Source organism: Malus sylvestris, chromosome 15 (assembly GCF_916048215.2).
Source record: "Malus sylvestris chromosome 15, drMalSylv7.2, whole genome shotgun sequence".
Lineage (NCBI taxonomy): Eukaryota > Viridiplantae > Streptophyta > Magnoliopsida > Rosales > Rosaceae > Malus > Malus sylvestris.
In genome coordinates this window covers 4,568,586-4,588,982 of record NC_062274.1, presented here as the reverse complement: position 1 = coordinate 4,588,982, position 20,397 = coordinate 4,568,586, and the positions used below count along the sequence as shown (strand labels likewise).

General features: G+C 40.2%; 1 protein-coding gene and 1 non-coding gene across 5 annotated transcripts; one reads left to right on the top strand and one right to left on the bottom strand.

Annotated features, from left to right (window-relative positions):
- Positions 1-4,822: 4,822 nt before the first annotated feature.
- On the bottom strand, positions 4,823-4,894 carry TRNAD-GUC (transfer RNA aspartic acid (anticodon GUC)). The gene has a single exon. It is a non-coding gene; the product is annotated as a tRNA-Asp (tRNA).
- Positions 4,895-4,975: 81 nt separating this feature from the next.
- On the top strand, positions 4,976-16,663 carry LOC126604173 (uncharacterized). 4 transcript variants are annotated; one of them, XM_050271318.1, is made up of 12 exons: positions 4,976-5,177; positions 5,282-5,477; positions 5,574-5,648; positions 5,757-5,863; positions 6,227-6,287; positions 6,450-6,513; positions 6,605-6,675; positions 6,952-7,104; positions 7,237-7,291; positions 7,781-7,897; positions 15,923-16,152; positions 16,309-16,663. In XM_050271318.1, the coding sequence occupies exons 1-12, from the start codon at positions 5,146-5,148 to the stop codon at positions 16,330-16,332; spliced, it is 1,185 nt and encodes a 394-aa protein (XP_050127275.1). In that variant the 5' UTR covers positions 4,976-5,145; the 3' UTR covers positions 16,333-16,663. The 4 variants fall into 4 exon arrangements, with proteins under 4 accessions (XP_050127275.1, XP_050127274.1, XP_050127276.1 ...); XM_050271317.1 differs by having other exon boundaries at positions 4,977-5,177; positions 6,450-6,509; positions 6,601-6,675; XM_050271319.1 differs by lacking the exon at positions 6,605-6,675 and having other exon boundaries at positions 4,977-5,177; positions 6,450-6,509.
- Positions 16,664-20,397: the final 3,734 nt, after the last annotated feature.

The following is a 20,397-nucleotide window of genomic DNA, read 5'->3' as shown; positions in this document are numbered from 1 at the left end:
AAAGCCACTTTAACTATATATTCAAAGATTAGCTCTTTTTCTCCATGATTTTGCAATATGCTGTCATTTCATATAATCATCAGCACGTTTCATTGCCCAAAGTTACGTTTACCTTTTTTGCTCTCTTTTCCCCTCGACCATGTACAACCAAGACCAGGGAATCCAAAGCATGGGAGATTTATAACTCTCTTTGAAATTTTTTACTCTACCTCGAAATATCTTATACATCAAAATTTTAATCGTTAAAATTTGAGTCAAGGATTTAATAAACTAAGATCTAATCTAATGTATAAAATACCTTTTCCTTAAAAGACCTATTTCTCTATAGCTATCTTACACTTGCTCTCTTAAGCCACATTTTTTTATCTTCCCAAATGAATCTCAAATCCATAGCCTTTGCTTTAGTTTCTTTCCCCCTCTTCTAGTAATCGACATGTTTATCCTTCCTCTCCTACCGTCCTTCTCTGTCATAACACCAGGCTGCCGCCTATGCTTTTGCTTTCGATTGAGAAGTATAATCTGAAACTTATATTAACCACTTACTGTGAGAACGATTTATCGCTTATTAAGTGGAAAGTGTGCAAAATCGTTTCCTTGATTTCGGTTTGGGTCTTCGTACCGCCTCCTTCTATAATACTGTACAGTTTACATGGTTGTTGGTTTCAGTTTGGCCACAGCGGTGTTGCTATGTAATGTTGGTTGTCGTTGTCTGCTCTGGCCTCTTTTAATTGGAAACTTTAGGTATCAAATTATTACCAATCCAAAATTTTGAGCTCTTAGGTTTCTCTCTATGTAACATTTTCTTCTATTAATGAAGATTATGTCGAAAAAAACAAAGACAATGACCCAGTTTCTTTCTTATGGTGAAAGGTCACGTCTGATAACATCATTAGTGTCGCTAATTGGTTTTTTAAGTGCCAAGTTGATAATCTCCAATCCATTTTACTCTTCTTTTTTGGTCGCACCATCTTAAGCACTATAGCTAAGAAGATATTTTTTATGTTTAGGCCACTTTAACTGTATAGATTCTCAAGTATCACGAGTTATAAATTTTTTGTATAACTATCAAATCTGTTCGCTTACATATAAATTTTTGAGTGCCACGAATTTTAAAATTTTCGTATAATTATCAAATCTTTTTACTTAAGCCAGATATATTCGTACCCCAAACAAAGATCAGACCACTAAATTACATAAACACTCAAAACAAAATCTTTTATAATCAAACACTGTATATTTCGGCTGCGCATGAGTTGTTTGCCTTCGACCTTTTCCCATGGAAAGTGTGTCAAACAGCGGCTCCCTCCGGTCAAAAAACATAAGCACTTAATTTGAATATGTACGGATGGTTTCGTTTTGTCGGGGTAGGTGTCTCGAATCGGGCAAATTCTAAGCTTTGATTGATGAGCTGAAGAGGTGCTTGTGCGGCAACACATCAGCTGAGCCCATGTATCGGAATTAGTAACGGATCTTATATGAGATTTTAAGTGTGAGAGAAGGTCATATGTGAACTTACATTCGAATTAAGAGGACTCGTAAAAGGTTTAAGCGATAGAATTATGATATTTTTTTATCTTTTGAGGGATAAAATTATGAATTTAAGTATGAGGAATACAATATGGTTATAATAACAAGAAGGGGTATGCTATCCACACATCTTTTTTTTTTCTCACATACCCTTTGTTAATTTCTGTCCGTTGATCTTCTTTAATTCATCTGATCCGACGGCCGAAAACCAAAAAGGTGTGGGAAAAGTAAAAAGGGGTGTGTGGATATCACACCCCTAACAAGAAAACTATAACAAGGACAATGAACAATTTACCCAAACAAAATATGGACAAAATGACATTTTACATGTTTTAAATGAATTCAAACCCACGTCGTGGGAGGTTTATTATTCTTTCTTTGTTTTTTATTTTATTTTTTGATTAAAAAACATGTAATTAGAACTAAACATAAATTTTTTTATTTTTTATTTTTAAAAAGCTAATTGTTAGACGCGTGACAGGAAGCCAGTAACAAGAAAACCATGGCAAGTAGGGGTGGGTTCAAAAAATTAAAAACTGAAAAAAAAACCGAACCAAACTAAGAAAATCAATTCAAACAGAACCAAAATTGGTTGTTTGGTTTTAATTTTGGCGGTTTGGAAACCGAACTGAATCGATATATATATAAATATATATATATTACTAATTATTTAATATATATTAATTATAAAAGGAATTGTTATTAGTACTAAAAAAATCTCATTCTACACTCAAAACTTTCTATATTAAGAAAGAAAAATACACTTATGATAAGTGTAAAATAAAATTTTTAAAGTGCTAATAATAATTCATATTATAAAAATTATATACAAATACTCAAGGTCCACAATAATCATCATGTCAGTGGTCCACACTAATCATCATGTCAATGGTCACTGACTATTGCATGGAGCCTTTTTACAAGTCTCTCATGATAAGGTCTGTATAGAAACTTAGCAGGTAAGCAACAAGACAGTTTATTTTATGTCATAAATATTGAAAGAATTTCCCTGGAACTGAGTGATGTGATGTAAATCGTCCATGAACAGAGAGATTTGTTGTAATCAGAGTATTCTATTTCTATCTACTATTGCAGTCTTGCAGGTGTTAGGTAGTAGTGCTTAATTGAAACTTGCAGTCTTGCAGGTTTTCTATATGAAGCTTGCATGTTTTCTACACGAATCTATGGACATAAGATTTAGAGCACGTTTACGTACATGTAATCAGAATCAGTTTATGGAATTGGATTTCGATTACGGGATACACTTTTGTTTACTTAATCTTGGAAAATCAAAAAATATGTGGGGTCCACATCAATTGGGGAATCTCATTCCTGATTTTGGAGGAATTGGACTTCCTACATGAGGGAGGTATTTCAATTCCTAAATTAGAGGGGAATCGGGAATGGACTTCTTTTACCAATTATGCCCTCACTTGGTTGTGATTATTCCAATACTGCTCTTCATCTTACTGTGATCATCTCCCTTAGAGCAACTCCAGCGGATGCTGGTTGCTCGGGCGACAGGGGAGGAGAAAGGGCCTGAGGGCCGGTGGGAGTAGCTCCAGCAGGGAAGGGCCCGAGTGAGGGTGGGAGCCCGAGCGAAGGGGGGGTGGGGAGTCGACGGGCCTGTGGCCCGAGGCCTTTGCAATTTTTTATTTTTTTTTGTGTCAGAGAGAGAGAGAGAGAGAGAGAGAGAGAGGGTTTTTTATTATTTAAACAAACAAAAAAAACTATTATTTTAATTGCTTATTGCCAGGGGGAGGGTTCCAAGGGTGGAGATGTAAATGACAATTACTGTTCATTAATGGTAGTTACTATTCATTTAAGGCAGTTACTGTTTAATATGGTGGATTGAATAGTGGATTGTCAGGGGGAAGGGCTCCATGGGTGGAATTGCTCTTACCAGTGCTGCTGCTTCATCTACCTCACGACTAGGGCCTGGTTTGGTATTGAGGTAATTATGAAAAAAATGGGTATCAAAAAATGCTGGGAGCTTTTTTCTGTTTGGTAAACATTCAGCTTCATCTTTTTTTTCACAGTTTTGGATGAAAAAAAGCCAAAAAAACAAAGCTGCAAAACCCAGCTTTGAAAAACTGGCATTTTTCACATCTGTTTTACATAAAAGTTTACCAAACACTATAATACTGTTTGTTTTTTTTTTTTCAAAAGCACTTTTACAAAAATGTTTACTAAACACTATGCTGCTTTATTTCACAGCTACTTATTCTCACAGCACATCAGAATCAATATTTTTTCAAAGCACAGCAATACCAAACCAACCCTAGATGCTGCTCCGCCAAGCCCAGATCCCATACCCACTACAACTACTCTCTGTTTGCCCCTAAGAATCGAAGAATCTTGAAAATTAGAGCACGAACCACTTCTCCATCTCCATCTCCCTTATGTATCACCACTGCACCACCATAAACCTGAGAAAGAAATAGGCATGAGCAAATGAATTTCTTTGAATTTCTGGGTTATTTATTTTGTGGGGTAGGAAGGACTTGACTCTTCAATTGCTTTATGGCTTCTTTCTTCTACGGGGTAGGAAGGTCTTGAAGACTCTGAAGGTATCTGGGTTCTCTTTTCTGTGGGTAGGAAGATGAATGTGGCTAGGTTTTTTACTTTTAATTAGATTATAATCTAATTTATGCACAATAAATCAATAATGCATATTTTAACTCTTTACTTTAATTAAATAAATAAAAATATCTAATTAAAATGTTTATAAACATAAATGTAGAATAAAATAACCAAGGGTAATTTAGTAATCATACTGATATTTATTCCGATTCAGCTGAATTAGTAAACAACTTATATGAACTCAATTTCATTTATATTCCAATTCTTGAACATTTAAGTAAACAACTTCAACATGAATCTGATTTTGACTCATTTTCATTCCAATTCCTCATCAACTCAATTCCTCCTCAATCAAATTCCTCTTATTTTGATTACGATTACGTAAACAAGCCATTAAAGGATCGGTGTGTCCAGTAACTGTATTGTTTAAAAAAAAAAAAATCGAAACTGAATTGAAAAATATTCAAACCGACCAAATAAAAAAATTTGAACTGAACAAAATATTCGATTTAGTTTTGATTTTGGCAAAAAATCGAATCAATTGAAACTGAACCCGTCCCTAATGGCAAACATATTATCGGTGTTGGGTCACTAAACCCTTAAAAAAAAGTCTCTACTGGATTGGAACTTTCTGGCCCAAAGTTAATCAGTCGAATTCAAAACAAGCAGGCCCAAAATAAATGTATGGAGAAATTGAAAAATAAAAACTAAACGCCGTTGCCGGGGATCGAACCCGGGTCACCCGCGTGACAGGCGGGAATACTTACCACTATACTACAACGACTTGTTGGTAGTAGACCACGTCAAGTGATATAAACCAAGTTTAAACTACGGGAAACTTGAAATTACTCCAAAGTCCAAAGTGACGCGAGTCATCCCTGTCAGACCGTTTGGTGGAAAAATTACAGAGAGCGGCAGCAGGTCACCGAGTGAACTCACCATAACTCGTGACCTTCATAACCACTACCTCCTACCTTCCTTCTACCAATTTCTTCAATCATCCCTCAGAAAACCAAAGCAATACTACCAATCGAAATGCTCGGTCATGGAGAAGAAACCCCCTCCAGGTAAACCCACGTCTTCAATTTTGCTATTTTCTGTTTGTTTCTCGGGAAAATTGGTTGCGTAAAATTTCCCCGAGCTAAATTTTTGTTCTTTTTCTTCTGGGTAGATTTGAATTGCTGAGTATGGTGAAGAAGCACTCGAACTTGTTGGGGAAAACAGTGATAGTCGCGGACGAGGACGACACTTCCGATGTCGAATTGGACCACAGATTCTGGCACGATATGTTGGATTTGTACTTCGTACGCGGTAAAGATTCCAGAGGACGTCAGGACGATGATCTCGTCTTCTTCGTCAGAAAATTGGTACCCTTTTATTTATATGTTTCTATTTTTTTGCTTAAATTATAAAAAAAAATTATAGCTTCATTTGTTTGAATTAATGCATTTTTTTGGGGGCAGAGCTATTATGGGTATGGATTTAATGACGGCAAGGAAGGTGTTTCTCCGTACTTTGTACGCAGGTGGGCACATAAGGTAAAAAAATGGGCTTCGAAATCGCCTTTTCGGGTTTTTGTTTTGTCGAAATTTTAAGAGATTCTAGATGTACTGTAGCTCATAAGTGTGTTTACTTTTATCAAACAGTTGGATGACTTGATTGGGGAAAGTAATGTGGATGTGGATTGGAGGCGTTCGTTTTACTTGAACTTGATTGCTCACACTTCATTCACTGTAACAGTGGCTATTTGCAGGTAACTAGCTCTTGTCTTTCATGGGCATAATGCTTCGGTTCTATAAGTTTCGCACATCTCTTTTTCTTATCAAACACGTTTCTGTGTTGTTAGTTAAGTATTGGAGATAGAGTTCAGATGTGTAGTGAATCTAGTGATCAGGATTGTTTATATGTTGCTGCATTGTCTTGTTATGTTTTCTCTGATTGGAGTTTCACTGGATCAACTTTTCATTACCCCGGTTCAGTTATCCCAAAAGCTTAGAAAAAAGGACCAATGATTTTACTTATGTTTTGTAGATTTGTAGTCAAATATCCTTATATGCTTTTAATTTTTCACCAGAGCTTTGCGATGGTAAAAGTTAAATTAAGTGTTGATTTTCAGTCATCAGGACCTTCGGAATCATCAAGCTGAGCAAGGTATACCATTATCTCCAATATATAAGGTATGCACAACCTAAAATTATTGTGTTGAAGTATGTCTTACAATCTTCTTCTTTCTGTATTTTATTATGGAAAAATTGCAATACAGTCTGCATACTGTGGATATCTCTGGGTGCAGTCTATGTTTTCCATACAACATCATACGACTTGTGGCACCTCTGCAGGTTGTAAAGACTGTTTATGCATCTCCAAGCCGTGTCGATTTTCAGTTGGACTCGAAAAAGGCAAGTTTAGGTACTTTCTGATAAACGTGATATCACTGAATCATGTTATTGCTTCCACTTAATTCTAACACTATCGATGACATTTATCTAGGAAGTGGAGACAACACCTGCTTATCCAGATATTTGTTTTGCAATCGATGACTTTGACTCCACTTTTGATGCTGTGGTAAAAGATGTGATGAGATCATTTACAAACGACCTTCCATTGTTATTTTGAAAATGTTCTTGCCCCACAACAGTTAAATGTGTAATCATGCTTTTTATCGTCACTTTTCTGTTATTAGTTTGAAGAACCTGCTTGTTTTGAGACTGATGATTTTCGTATTTTTTTCAATTTCACATCTTTCAGACTTTAACCAACTTTTTATGCTAGTCTTTCAGTTTGCTTTCTGGCATATGTACAATTTACAATGCTGTGAGAAATGATTTTATGTTTTTCCAGGTCTTGACTGAAACAGACCATTGCTACTGTGTAATTCTCAATGCACACGATGGGGCAGCATTTCCTAGGGTAAGGGAGGTGGATGAATGCAGTTCTAGTGATAGTTCCTCTTTGAGGATTGAGACAAATTCTGCAAAGACGAAAAATACTAAGGTTTCTTTCTAAATCTCTGTTTCACATGCCATAACTACTATTAGAGATGAGGTATAAATGAATGTCTCACGCATGTCGTTGCTTCAAGGAATACTCTGTAAACACACTGATTTTCTGGTGTTGTGACTGCAGCTGACTCTTTTTTCAGGATTCGTTAGCTATCAAATGGTCCGAGATGCATATGATGGTAAGATTTACTAGAGATATTAACTTTATGTTGCTGTTTGCTTTTATTTCTCGGTGAAAATCTTTTGAAATGAATTTATATTTGTCTGTTGTACCATTAGATACGGTTTCCATTTTCCCTTCAACAGTTGGATGGCTTTGTATGTTTTCTGGTTTAAGTTGGATGGAGTATAAAGTGTCTTTCACTGGTTATACATGAAGAATTTTTGAAATGTGTTGACTTTAGATGTGATGTGCAAAAGTATTGTTCATTTGGATAAACTCGCTAAATTCATGCTGTTTCATTTAGACCTTTTTTTTTATCGACTTTTATCTTATAAATCAGTTTGATTCAAAGCTAGTCCATTAGGACCGGGTTCCACCCAAACAATCACTATATAGTTTGAACAATGCATTGGGAATGACATTTATTTATCTCTCAGCGGCCTACTAGGGGATTTGATTGCATCATATTGGTTTAGTCACTCATCTCTTTGTCTCTGTTTCACAGCTGGCAAGTCTCGATTTGGGAATCTGCTTGGTCATTCCCCTGGCAAAACAGACAAACTTTACATGAAAGGTCCCGGAGGACGTGGGGAAGTTGAAGTAGCTGTTTCTGGTGTTGCAGGTGAGGAGTTCTTACTCTATAATTTAGTGACGGTATAAAGTTTGCACTTGATTTCTTGTTTGATGTTCCAGAGGAAATGTTGCTCTGAAGCATAAAATTATTATGACCTTTATGGGATAAAAGAAATTAAACTTCATTGACACGATCGGGTGGATGTGTACTTTTTCTCTAAATTATGTCCAGTCACAATAACTCCGCCTATGTACTTACATTGCCGGTCCCAAGCCCGGATAAAGGAGGAGGGGGAGGGCGTCAGGTAGTCGACAGCCGGCACTCCATGATCACGTCGAATCCTTATGAAAATGAATTCAGAACAAAATTGCGCTAAAGCTAGGGCGTCACCCGTAAGTGGCGCGCTGTGTGGCCCGAGCACAGTGATAAGTGAGCAAGGGTCGCTGTATCTCCATCGGCACCCGGATGCAGTGTTAAATGAGCAAGGGGGCCATAGAAACTTCTTTTCGAACGACTCCACTCAAAGTTGTTTGGGAGCATATGCTCCTATCAACTTTACACGGGACACACAAAAGAAGTACTTTGATCCTATTAGACGGGGGAGGGTGAAGAAGCTAGGACAGAAGGGTAGAGTTCAAGAGAGCAAAATGCGTTTAGGAACGTGGAATATAGGAACCTTAACGGGAAAATCTATGGAAGTAGTGGAAGTTATGGTGAGGAGAAGGATAAATATTATGTGCCTACAAGAAACTAAGTGGGTTGGTAGTAAGGCAAAGGATCTAGAAAACTCAGGGTTTAAACTTTGGTATTCGGGCACAAATAGAACGAGAAACGGTGTTGGCATCATCGTGGACAAGACCTTGACACAAGATGTTGTAGATGTCAAGAGGGTAGGAGATAGAATCATGGCAATCAAGATTGTAATAGGACAAGAACTTATCAATGTGATTAGTGCGTACGCACCTCAAGTAGGGTTGGATACGAGTTCGAAGGAGAAATTCTGGGAAGACCTTGGAGACTTGGTGCAAGGAATTGCTCAGACGGAGAAGTTATTTATAGGAGGAGATTTAAATGGACACGTGGGCAGGGAGACAGGTAACTATGGAGGTTTTCATGGTGGCCATGGTTTTGGGGAGAGAAACGAGGATGGGGAAGCTATCTTGGATTTTGCAATGGCATATGATCTCTTCTTAGCCAACACCTTCTTTAAGAAGAGAGAAGAACATGTGATCACCTACAAGAGTGGGTCGTCAAAAACACAAATAGATTTTCTTCTAATGAGGAAAGGGGATCGTATAACTTGTAAGGATTGCAAAGTTATACCAGGAGAGAGCGTGGCTAATCAACATCGCTTGTTGGTGATGGATGTACATATCAAAAGAGTGAGACAAAAGAACAAGACTTGGAAGTGTCCAAGGACTAGATGGTGGAATCTAAAAGAAGAAAAACAAGCCATTTTCAAAGAAAGTAATCACCCAATGTGTGTGGGATAGAGATGGGGAAGCTAACCAAATGTGGGATTCCATGGCTAGTTGTATCCGAAAAGTAGCAAAAGAGGTATTAGGAGAGTCCAAGGGCTTTGCCCCACACCAAAAGGAATCTTGGTGGTGGAATGAGGAGGTACAAACAAAGGTAAAGGCTAAGAAGGAATGTTGTAAAGCCTTATACAAGGATAGGACTGATGAAAATGGTGAAAGGTATAGAAAAGCGAAGCAAGAGGCGAAGAAAGTTGTGAGAGAAGCTAAGTTAGCGGCTTACGACGATATGTATAAACGACTAGATACCAAAGAAGGAGAGTTGGATATCTATAAACTAGCTAGAGCAAGGGAAAAGAAGACAAGGGACCTAAACCAAGTGAGGTGCATCAAGGATGAGGATGGAAAGGTTCTTGCTACAGAGAACGCGGTTAAAGACAGATGGAGAGGTTATTTTCATAATCTTTTCAATGAAGGACATGAAAGGAGTGCTTCTTTAGGGGAGTTGAGTAACTCAGAAGAGTGTAGAAACTACTCTTTTTATCGTCGAATCCGGAAGGAAGAAGTGGTTGTAGCTTTGAAGAAGATGAAGCATAGAAAAGCAATAGGCCCAGACGGTATACCAATCGAAGTGTGGAAAGTTTTGGGAGAGACAGGTATAACATGGCTCACTGACCTTTTCAATAGGATTTTGAAAACGAAGAAGATGCCAAATGAGTGGCGAACGAGCACTTTGGTGCCTATCTACAAGAATAAGGGCGACGTACAAAATTGCATGAACTATAGGGGTATTAAGCTAATGAGTCATACAATGAAGCTCTGGGAGAGAGTCATTGAGCATAGATTGAGGCAAGAGACACGGGTTTCGGACAACCAATTCGGGTTCATGCCAGGGCGCTCAACCATGGAGGCAATCTATCTCTTACGAAGATTGATGGAAAGATATAGAGATGGGAAAAAGGATTTACACATGATCTTTATAGATTTGGAGAAAGCGTATGATAGGGTCCCAAGAGACATTCTTTGGAGGATTTTAGAGAAGAAAGGAGTACGAGTAGCATATATCCAAGCTATAAAGGATATGTATGAAGGAGCAAAGACTGCCGTAAGAACTCATGAAGGACAACCTGAAAGCTTTCCCATAACTGTAGGATTACATCAAGGCTCATCCTTAAGTCCTTATCTTTTTGCGTTGGTAATGGATGAGTTATCAGGACATATTCAAGATGATATTCCTTGGTGTATGCTTTTCGCAGACGATATAGTGTTGATAGATGAAACTCAGGAAGGGGTAAATGCAAAGCTTAACCTTTGGAGAGAAGAGTTGGAATCTAAAGGTCTTCGCCTAAGCCGATCAAAGACAGAATATATGGAGTGCAAGTTCAGTGCAAATGGAGGTCAAAACGAGTTAGGGGTGAGGATCGGAGATCAAGAAATACCAAAGAGCGACCGTTTTCGTTACCTAGGATCTATCTTGCAAAAGAACGGAGAATTAGATGGAGATCTCAACCATAGAATACAAGTTGGATGGATGAAGTGGAAGAGTGCATCTGGCGTGTTGTGTGACCGCCGTATGCCACTAAAGCTCAAGGGAAAATTTTATAGGACGGCAATAAGGCCGGCGATGCTGTATGGCACATAATGTTGGGCGGTGAAGCATCAACACGTACACAAAATGGGTGTAGCGGAGATGAGGATGCTTCGTTGGATGTGTGGGCACACGAGAAAGGATAAGATTAGGAATGAGGATATCCGGGGTAAAGTAGGAGTAGCCGAAATTGAAGGAAAGATGAGAGAAAATCGGTTACGGTGGTTTGGACATGTGCAAAGAAGGCCTACTGACGCTCCGATTAGAAGATGCGACTATGGGACAGAGGTTCAGGGCCGAAGGGGTAGAGGAAGACCTAGGAAAACTTTGGAAGAGACTCTAAGAAAAGACTTAGAGTACTTGGATCTAACGAAGGACATGACACAGGACCGAGCACAATGGCGTTCTAAGATTCATATAGCCGATCCCACTCAGTGACTTGGATTTTCCAAGTCTCCAACCGAGAAGTTTTCCTCACTCAGGAAATTAAGGGAACACTACCTCAACCTACATGCTCCACTCACAAAGCTTCAACAAAAGAAAATTCAAAGAACTTAGCGAAGAAGGCTTTGGTGTATTTAACACAATACGTTGAAATGAAGGAAAGCTTATTTATTGATATCCCCGATAAGCTACAAATATGTACATATACATAAGTCAAAATAAACAAACAAGAGGGAGCCTTCACAAAGGTTGCTTAGGAGAAGTCTCAGCAGTCGGTAGAGCCCCAGAAAGAGAAGGCACCGGAGGGGGATCATTCGGAGCCTCAGTACTGGACAGAACCCTAGAAGGAGGAGGCATCAGAGGTTGATCATTTGGAGCTTCATTACGCGGTACAGCCCCAGAAGACGAAGGCAATAAATGCCTTTGGAATAAACCCACAAATCTCTGATGATCAAGTAAAACCTGACCATCAGATTCCTTCATCTGGTCAAGCTTCCTCTTCATGTTTGTAGCATAGTCATGTGCGAGCCGGTGCAACTGTTTATTCTCATGCTTGAGCCCTCTAATCTCCTGTTTGAGACTCATCACTTCAGCCGCCAATGATTCAACTTGGCGGGTTCGAGCAAATAGGCGTTGGGCCATATTAGACACAGAACCTGCACACTGAACACTGAGAGCCAGAGAATCCTTAACAGCTAACTCATCAGACCGTTTGGAAAGTAGTCTGTTATCTTTGGGAGTGAGAAGGTTCCTGGCCACCACCGCAGCGGTCATATCATTCTTCATCACGGAATCCCCAACGGTAAGAGGACCAGTAGGAGAGACGAAGGATGGACGCCATATGTTGTCAGGAGAAGGCGGGGCTGCCTCTTCAACAAGGTTCAAGTCAAAACGACGGTCGGAGGGGCCAGACATTTTCAAAGGTGTTGAAGAGAGAAGAGGTCGGACAAATCAAGATCTTAGAAGTGCAAGAATGGAGCTTCTACTGGTGGAGATTCAAGTGTGCTTTGGAACTTAATGCCAGCCCCTATAAAAATCTGCACTCGACGGAGCTTTAGAAATCGAAGAGGCGCCTGCTCAGAAATCGAAGAGGCGTTTGCTTTCTCAAAAGCAAGGCTGCTCAGATACCACGAGGGTCGATCTCAGAAATCGAAGAGGCGTTTGCTTTCTCAAAAGCTGGGCTGCGCAAAGACCACGAAGGCCGATCTCAGAAATCGAAGAGGCACTTGCTTTCTCAAAAGCTGGGCTGCTCAGAGACCACGAGGGCCGATCTCAGAAATCGAAGAGGCACCTACTTTTCCAGCCTTGTCAGCACCTGTCACACGCACACTTAGCTTTGCGGAAATTATGGGCATTCGGTCGAAGACTTCTGGTGAAGTAGAAAGCACATGAGTTTTACTGTTCAATCACCCACTTCCCACACGCAACAGTAGCTCATGGGTACCACAGATAACTTTGCCAAAGTTCTCTGCCAAAGTTGAACACGTGAAGCTTGCAGCTCCCACTATATCGCTCTGACCAAGAAGGGTAAAAGAATAGCAAAGAAACAACACTAACAAAGTTTAGACACATAAATTTTGAAGGTCTAGCTACCATATTATTACCCACAAGGGTAAAGGAACAGTACCACTGCTGGATAATTGGAAAGTCCCTGTGTGTCAACCTCTGTGCTTCATGGCAAGGTAGACTAGCAAACATGCCCAACCTTTAATCACATTCGAGAAAACACTCCCAACAAGATTGCTTGCTCCAAAATCGAAGAGGCACCGTCCTCCGAATCTCGAGAGCCAGACTCCCAACATGACTACTTTCTCAAAAATCGAAGAGGGTAAAGGAACAGTACCATTGCTGGATAATTGGAAAGTCCTTGTGTGTCAACCTCTGTGCTTCGTGGCAAGGTAGACTAGCAAACATGCCCAACCTTTACTCACATTCGAGAAAACACTCCCAACAAGATTGCTTGCTCCAAAATCGAAGAGGCACCGCCCTCCGAATCTCGAGAGCCAGACTCCCAACATGATTACTTTCTCAAAAATCGAAGAGACACCGCTCTCCGAATCTCGAGAGCCAGACCCCCAGCATGATTGCTTTCTCAAAAATCGAAGAGGCATCGTTCTCCGAATCTCGAGAGCCAGATCCCCGATAGGATTGCTTGTTCGAAAACCGAAGAGGCAACACTTTCCCAACTTCAAGAGCCGGATCTCCTTGGATAAAGTTGTCTGTAATCTTCACACGCAACATCAGCTTTCCAGATACCACAAACCATTTTTTCAAAGTGCTCTGACAGCGTTAAAACATGTGAAGCTGACAGCTCTTACTACCGTGCTATGACCAAGTAGGGTAAAGGAATAGCATTACTACTTGTTGTTAAGGAGACTCCTATATATGTCGACCTCCATCCCCAATGGACAGGCAGACCTGCAAAAATGCTCAACCCTTCCTCATATCTGAGAGGGCACTCCCAACGAAGCCTTTCGAAATATTCAGCTTTCTTTCCCCCCGATAATCCCTCTGCAAACAAGCTATACTAGAGCAAGAATATCTCATATCATCAGGGTTAAAAGCAAGAGTATCCCATATCATGCTTTTTCCCTGTCTTTTCCTTGGACCTTGTTCTTACCTGCAAGACAAGGAGAAAGAGAGCAATCAGTTAGTACTTGGAATCAAGCTTCCAGCCAGGAACTGACTGCCTGGAACCCCTTACCTGATTACTTACCTGACATTGCTCTCGAGTACTCATCTTCAACATCTTATGCTTCCAGGGAAGATACCGCATCTGCCTGAGGAACAGATAGGGCAAGGGAGAAGGATACAAGGAAGCATGTGGAGACAAGCGTAACAGCACACGTGCCGATACATCCATTACTCTGTCAAAGCAAAAGTATCCCATATCAGCAGGGTCGAACGTACTCTAGATTTGATGGACTTGTTTTGACCCTCAAATTCTTCAGTCGGCCTTATACTCTGGAGGAAACCAGAAAACCCTCCAGCTCAGTTCAAGAATAAGCCTGTGGAAAGTTACTTCTTCAAAAGCAAAAGTATCCCATATCATCTCATCTCATTTTCTTCTCTTTATCCTTCATGCTGCCTGCAAGATAGGGAGACTGTGAACAATCAGCTGGAGCTATGATTGCTTACCTTGTCTGTCACCTCTTTCAGCAGATCCCCTAGCTCGGCGACTTGGGGGACTCCTACTACATGGTTTGTATCGCGCTTGACCAAGCCTGAAACTACAAGTAAGCTTCAAGTGAAATTGATACATTACCTTGTGCATCTCCACCAGTTAAAGATACCACCCCGGGATGGAGAAAGAGTACTTCCAGAGAAGATGCCCCATCTACCTATGAGATAGATAAGGCACGTCAAGACGATACCACACTCCGATACTTAGAAGTTTCGTGATTACGAGATCATTCTCCCACAATATTTCCTAATGTCTTTTGTACTAAATTATTCACTTGTACTCACTAAAGGAGAGCTTGAACCTATGTACTTGTGTAAACCCTTCACAATTAATGAGAACTTCTCTATTCCGTGGACGTAGCCAATCTGGGTGAACCAAGTACATCTTGTGTTCGCTTTCCTATCTCTATCCATTTATATACTTATCCATACTAATGACCGGAGCAATCTAGCGAAGATCACAAAAAGCGACCGTTTTCGCTACCTAAGATCTATCGTGCAAGAGAACGGAGAATTAGATGGAGATCTCAACCATAGAATACAAGCTGGATGGATGAAGTGTAAGAGTGCATCCGGCGGGTTGTGTGACCGTCATAGGTCACTGAAGCTCAAGGGAAAATTTTATAGGACGGCAATAAGGCCAGCGATGTTGTATGGCACAGAATGTTGGGCGGTGAAGCATCAACACGTATAAAAATGGGTGTGGCGGAGATGAGGATGCTTCGTGGGATGTGTGGGCACACGAGAAAGGATAAGATTGGGAATGAGGATATCCGAGGTAAAGTAGGAGTAGCCGAAATTGAAGGAAAGATGAGAGAAAATCGGTTCCGGTGATTTGGACATGTGCAAAGAAGGCCTACTGACGCTCCGGTTCGAAGATGTCACTACTGGACAGAGGTTCAGGGCCGAAGGGGTAGAGGAAGACCTAGGAAAACTTTGGAAGAGACTCTAAGAAAAGACTTAGAGTACTTGGATCTAACGGAGGACATGACACAAAACCGAGCGCAATGGCGTTCTAGGATTCATATAGCCGACCCCACTTAGTGGGAAAAGGCGTTGTTGTTGTTGTTGTTGTATGTCCAGTCACAATAGTTTAGATGTAGATTGATTATCATGTGGCCCGCATGTAATTACAAATTTGAAGGGTCTAAAGAAAATTATTCCTGACAAATTAGGATGAGTTGCTGAGCTAATTTTCTTCACTGTGCTATTAGGAAATTCATATGAATATGATTTACCATTATCTTTCCTGCAAAGTTCATCTAGCTTCATGTGAGGTTGTTGCTCCTGCGTGCTTTTGTGATGAAGGTGCTATTTTCAAATAATTGATCCTATGATGTAAGGGTTTGTGTCAAATACTGAAAGTAGATGTTATGTTATCAGATCAAAGCCAACAAGATCTGGGTCCTTTTTCACCTGTTATATCCAAGACAGGATTCGGGATTGGCTCCATTGTTCGCAAAGCAGCTTCTGTTGCATCTGTGGCTGCGAAGAATGCCTATGCAGCTGCTTCTTCTACCCATAGTTTTGATGATGAGATGGTACCTCTCAAATGTTGCTTAATGTCCATTTCATTACCCTGGGAACAGATTGCACATGATCTTCTCTTTAAGGTGAGTTTGTTGTGCCCGGTTCCTATAGAATACTTTTGGTTAATTGTAACTTGTGGAAATAAGTTTTAAAACAAAACTTCAAAAAACCCGCAGTTGATCACTCCTTCCACACTTCAAAGAGTACTAAAATTTAGTTCTCTCGTTTGTGAAACGCAGGGTACTCCTCCAGTGACATTGTAAGCATCATTTATACTTCTCACTGGCTTCGAATATCATATACGAGTCTATAAACTGGCAACAGGAAAACATGAGACAAGCAGAGATGTTCGATCGACTGCTATAAACGTAAAGATTGTAAGTCATTTGTACATGGAGCCTCATCTTGCTGTTCGTGTACACATCTAGTGGTGCCGGCCAAGGGCCGTTTGTAAATTGTATTGTAAAACATTTCTTTTCTTCTTTACAAAACAAAGCAGCATCTTCACTATCAATGTACTTTTCCAGGTTCAGTGAACAATAAGCTCTAGCTATATAATATTTATTGGAGAGTGGAAGCACTTTTTATACACAATTTCGTTAATGGCTAGAGTTTGATTTGTGATCATGAGCTAGTCTAGTCCTAGCACCCTAGGGGATTTCGACTTTGTAGCTTTTAAGGTTCTATTCTTTTAGGCCGGTTTAGATGAGGGATTTTAATGTAGCCGCCAGCCGGTTCTAAATACTGCAATATTCTTCGGCTATAGCATACGCGTTTTGAACAATGGCGGATCCATAAATCTATCTTCCTGGTGAGATCAAACTCATGCGCCACTTTGTCCAGTTGCCCTTAGCTCCCGACACTTTTAGACAATGGTGGATGCATACATTTATCTTCCAAGGAAAAATGAAGCTCACACGCCACTTTGTCTAATCGAGGCACTTCCTCAGCCTCTTGAGATATTTTGTTAAATATTTTGCTCTCATGACAATATACTCGCAAACAACATCAAAGGAACATTCGACAGTTTATGCACTGGCCTTATTGTTGATCCGTTAGTGTTCTTGCGTATCATATCAAAACGTATTAGGATAGCCAAATTGGGGATTTATAATGTATTGTTTTCATCGGGCAATATATACACTGGTCCTATAAAATGTTATCCAAAGAGACTTGTAAGATAAGCCTTTGAAGCTAGCCAAAATGGTGAGTGGATAGAGAAATGAAATTAGCTAGCCTAACTAGGTCAGGTTCGATTCCTTCCAATGTAACCGAAAAAGGGATAATTAAATAGAGTGATTTCATCTCTTTAGCTTTCTAATCAATCTGGTTAACTTTAGACCATATTATGTACGAAATATATAACAATCAAGAGAAAGACAAACCAGGCCAAAATTTTATATTAAACACTGTTAAAAAAAAAAATGAGGGAATCGATTAGGTTTCAAAACTGTGCAGCAGCACAGCACATGAACCCTACTTTGGATTTACCAAATTTGATGCGGCACACTAAAGGGGAGACAAAAACCTGATCAGTAATTAAGCTTTAATAATTAATAGGGTAAATTACATTTTATCCTCTCAGGTTTGGGGTCAATTTCAATTCCTTACAACATCTTTAAAACATTTCAATTTCATACGTTTACTTATCATTTTATTTCAATTTTATACATCCCTTAGAAAATCCGTTAAGTGATTACGTGGCAAATATGAGATCCACATTTGTGCTGACGTGGCTGCCAAAAATGTGCCACGTGACAAAAATATTAATTTTTTATGCATTTAAAATATAATAATATTTACCCTATTAAAAAAAAAAACCCCATCCCACCCCACCCTCACCTCCCTCCTCCCGGAGACCGCTGCCACGCCCAAAAATCCCACCTCCGCCACACCCAAAAAATCCCACCCGAGCCACCCCCTCTGTCCAAGCTCCTACGTTTTCTGTGGGAGCGGAGACCGTCGGCGAGCGTCTCTACGAATCGATCGGCGATAGGAAGAGGAAGAAGAAGAGAGATGAGTGCATGAGATTAGGGTTAGGGTTTGAGGACTCATCTCCTAGAGAGAGTGAGAAGCAATTAGAAATGGCGAGTGAGGAAAGGACTGAGAAGGGGATTTTTGGGAAGGGAGGTGGGTCTCGGGTGGGTGGGGTGAAGATTTCTGGGTTTGTTTGCTGGGGTGGGGGTTGCGGGCAGGTGGGTTTGAGTTTTTTTTTTGGGTAAATATCAGTTTACTACCCTCAAGTTTCATGATTTTCAACATTTGGTACATGAAGTTTTTTTCGTCCCAGAGTCATACCTAAAGTGTTAATTTTGGGACAGTCTCATACATCCGTTAGTCAAACTGTTAACTCTTCCGTTAACTGATGACGTAGCGCCCATGTGGATGATGACTGAGCGCCACGTGTCATTAAAAAAATTTTAAAAATTTAATTAATTATTTAATTAATTATTATAAAAAATTAAAAAAAAAACCCAGAACGTCTTCGTCTTCCTCACCCAACACCCTTCCATCCCTTCCACTCCTTACCCGCCGACACCCTTCCCCTTCCCTGATACCCACCTTTACCACCAAGCCTTTTCTCCTTCCACAAAAACCCAGCCCATTCCCTTCCCCTAAAAACCCGGGTGCCGTGATGGGGTTTGACAACTGTCCAGATTGGCATCGGAGACTGTGGAGGTTCCGACGATACTTGGGATCTTCCCCAATTCCTCGATCCTGGAGCTCTGAGTTTGCCTCGTACTCACTTGCCGTGCCAAATTTTCCTCCACAGGCTTCTCCTCCGCAACTTCAATCTTCAAAACCCTAGCTCTGAGCGGTCGGCCCCTCCCTCGTTTCCCTACGACCTCAATTTCCACAACATTCGCTCTCTCCACCTCCGTTATCACCTCGCTCTCATTCACAACCCTACCTCTTCTTCCCCGACTCTCCGAAACCAGCACAGCAGTAGCTTCCGTTGCAGTCACCGCACACCTAGGGTTCTGTCTCAGCCGGCTCTCTTCATAGCCGGCGATCCTCACCTCGACGAAAGTGTACTCATCAATTTTGATTTCGTCGCCGTCGGTGAGATCCACGAGCGTATTTAGGGGGTCGAGGTACCCATTTGCCTGATTCAGATTCGATGGAGAGGTGCTTGGAGGAAATGCCGGAGTCTTTAATTGGGAGGTTGTTGCCTTGAACAACGCGGCAGATTCAGACATTGGATCAGGGTACGAATTTTAGGGTTTCACCCTTCCGCGGACCTTGAACCATAACTAGTTTGAGAGCTGAAGGCTCCATTTTTGGCAAAGAAGAAATGAGGGAAAAAGTTTTTGAGTTTTGAAATGCTTTTTAGAGTGAAGGAAGAGATCGCGAGCTCGAGGTCCCAACCATAGGCATTGAGGATTTCCACGGATAACGACCATCTCTGCACGCAGATTAGGGCTTTCCCTGGGACTGGAGGGGGTGGAGTGGTGGAGGGTAGGGAAGACGAAGGCGTTCTGGTTCTTTTATTTTATTTTATTTTATTTTAATATTTAATTAATTTTTTAATGACACGTGACACCCAGTCATTGTCCACATGGGCACCACGTCATCAGTTAACGGAAGAGTTAACAGTTTGATTAACGGATGTATGAGACTGTCCCAAAATTAACACTTTAGGTATGACTCTGGGATGAAAAAAACTTTATGTACCAAATGTTGAAAACCATAAAACTTGAGGGTAGTAAACTGATATTTACCCTTTTTTTTCTATTTATTTTTATTTTTTTAATAAGGTAAATTATTATAATATTTTAAATAAATAAATAAAATTTGCCACGTGGCACAAATGTGGTTGCCATGTCAACTCTTAACAGATTAATGGATAAAAAATGTAACGGATGTATTATATTGAAATAAAATAGTACGTGAGGTATGAAAGTGAAATGTTTTGAAAATATTGTATGAGGTTGTAATACACCTCAAACCTGAGGTGGTAAAATGTAATTTACCCTAATTAATATTTCATTAGATTGTATTTTTACTGGTTAATTAAAGCTTCAAACGCAGAAGAGAACGTGTGCATGTTAGCATCCACTTATATTTTGGTCTGGATTTACTAATGAGAGCCGAACCCCTTTCCAAAACGTCCACTGAGAAAAAGTCCAGGAATGCTAACTAAGAAAACTGCCTTGATTCCTTTCCACGAAATCTTAATTTGTATGCGAGTATTTTATTCGAAACGCCATGTTCTAGGAACAAAGAATAATATGACAAACGAGGTATACTTTTTCTGGTACAGGGGGTAATATTAATGGAGAATGAGGAATTTGAACACAGAACTTGCTTTTAACTACTGGAGCTCA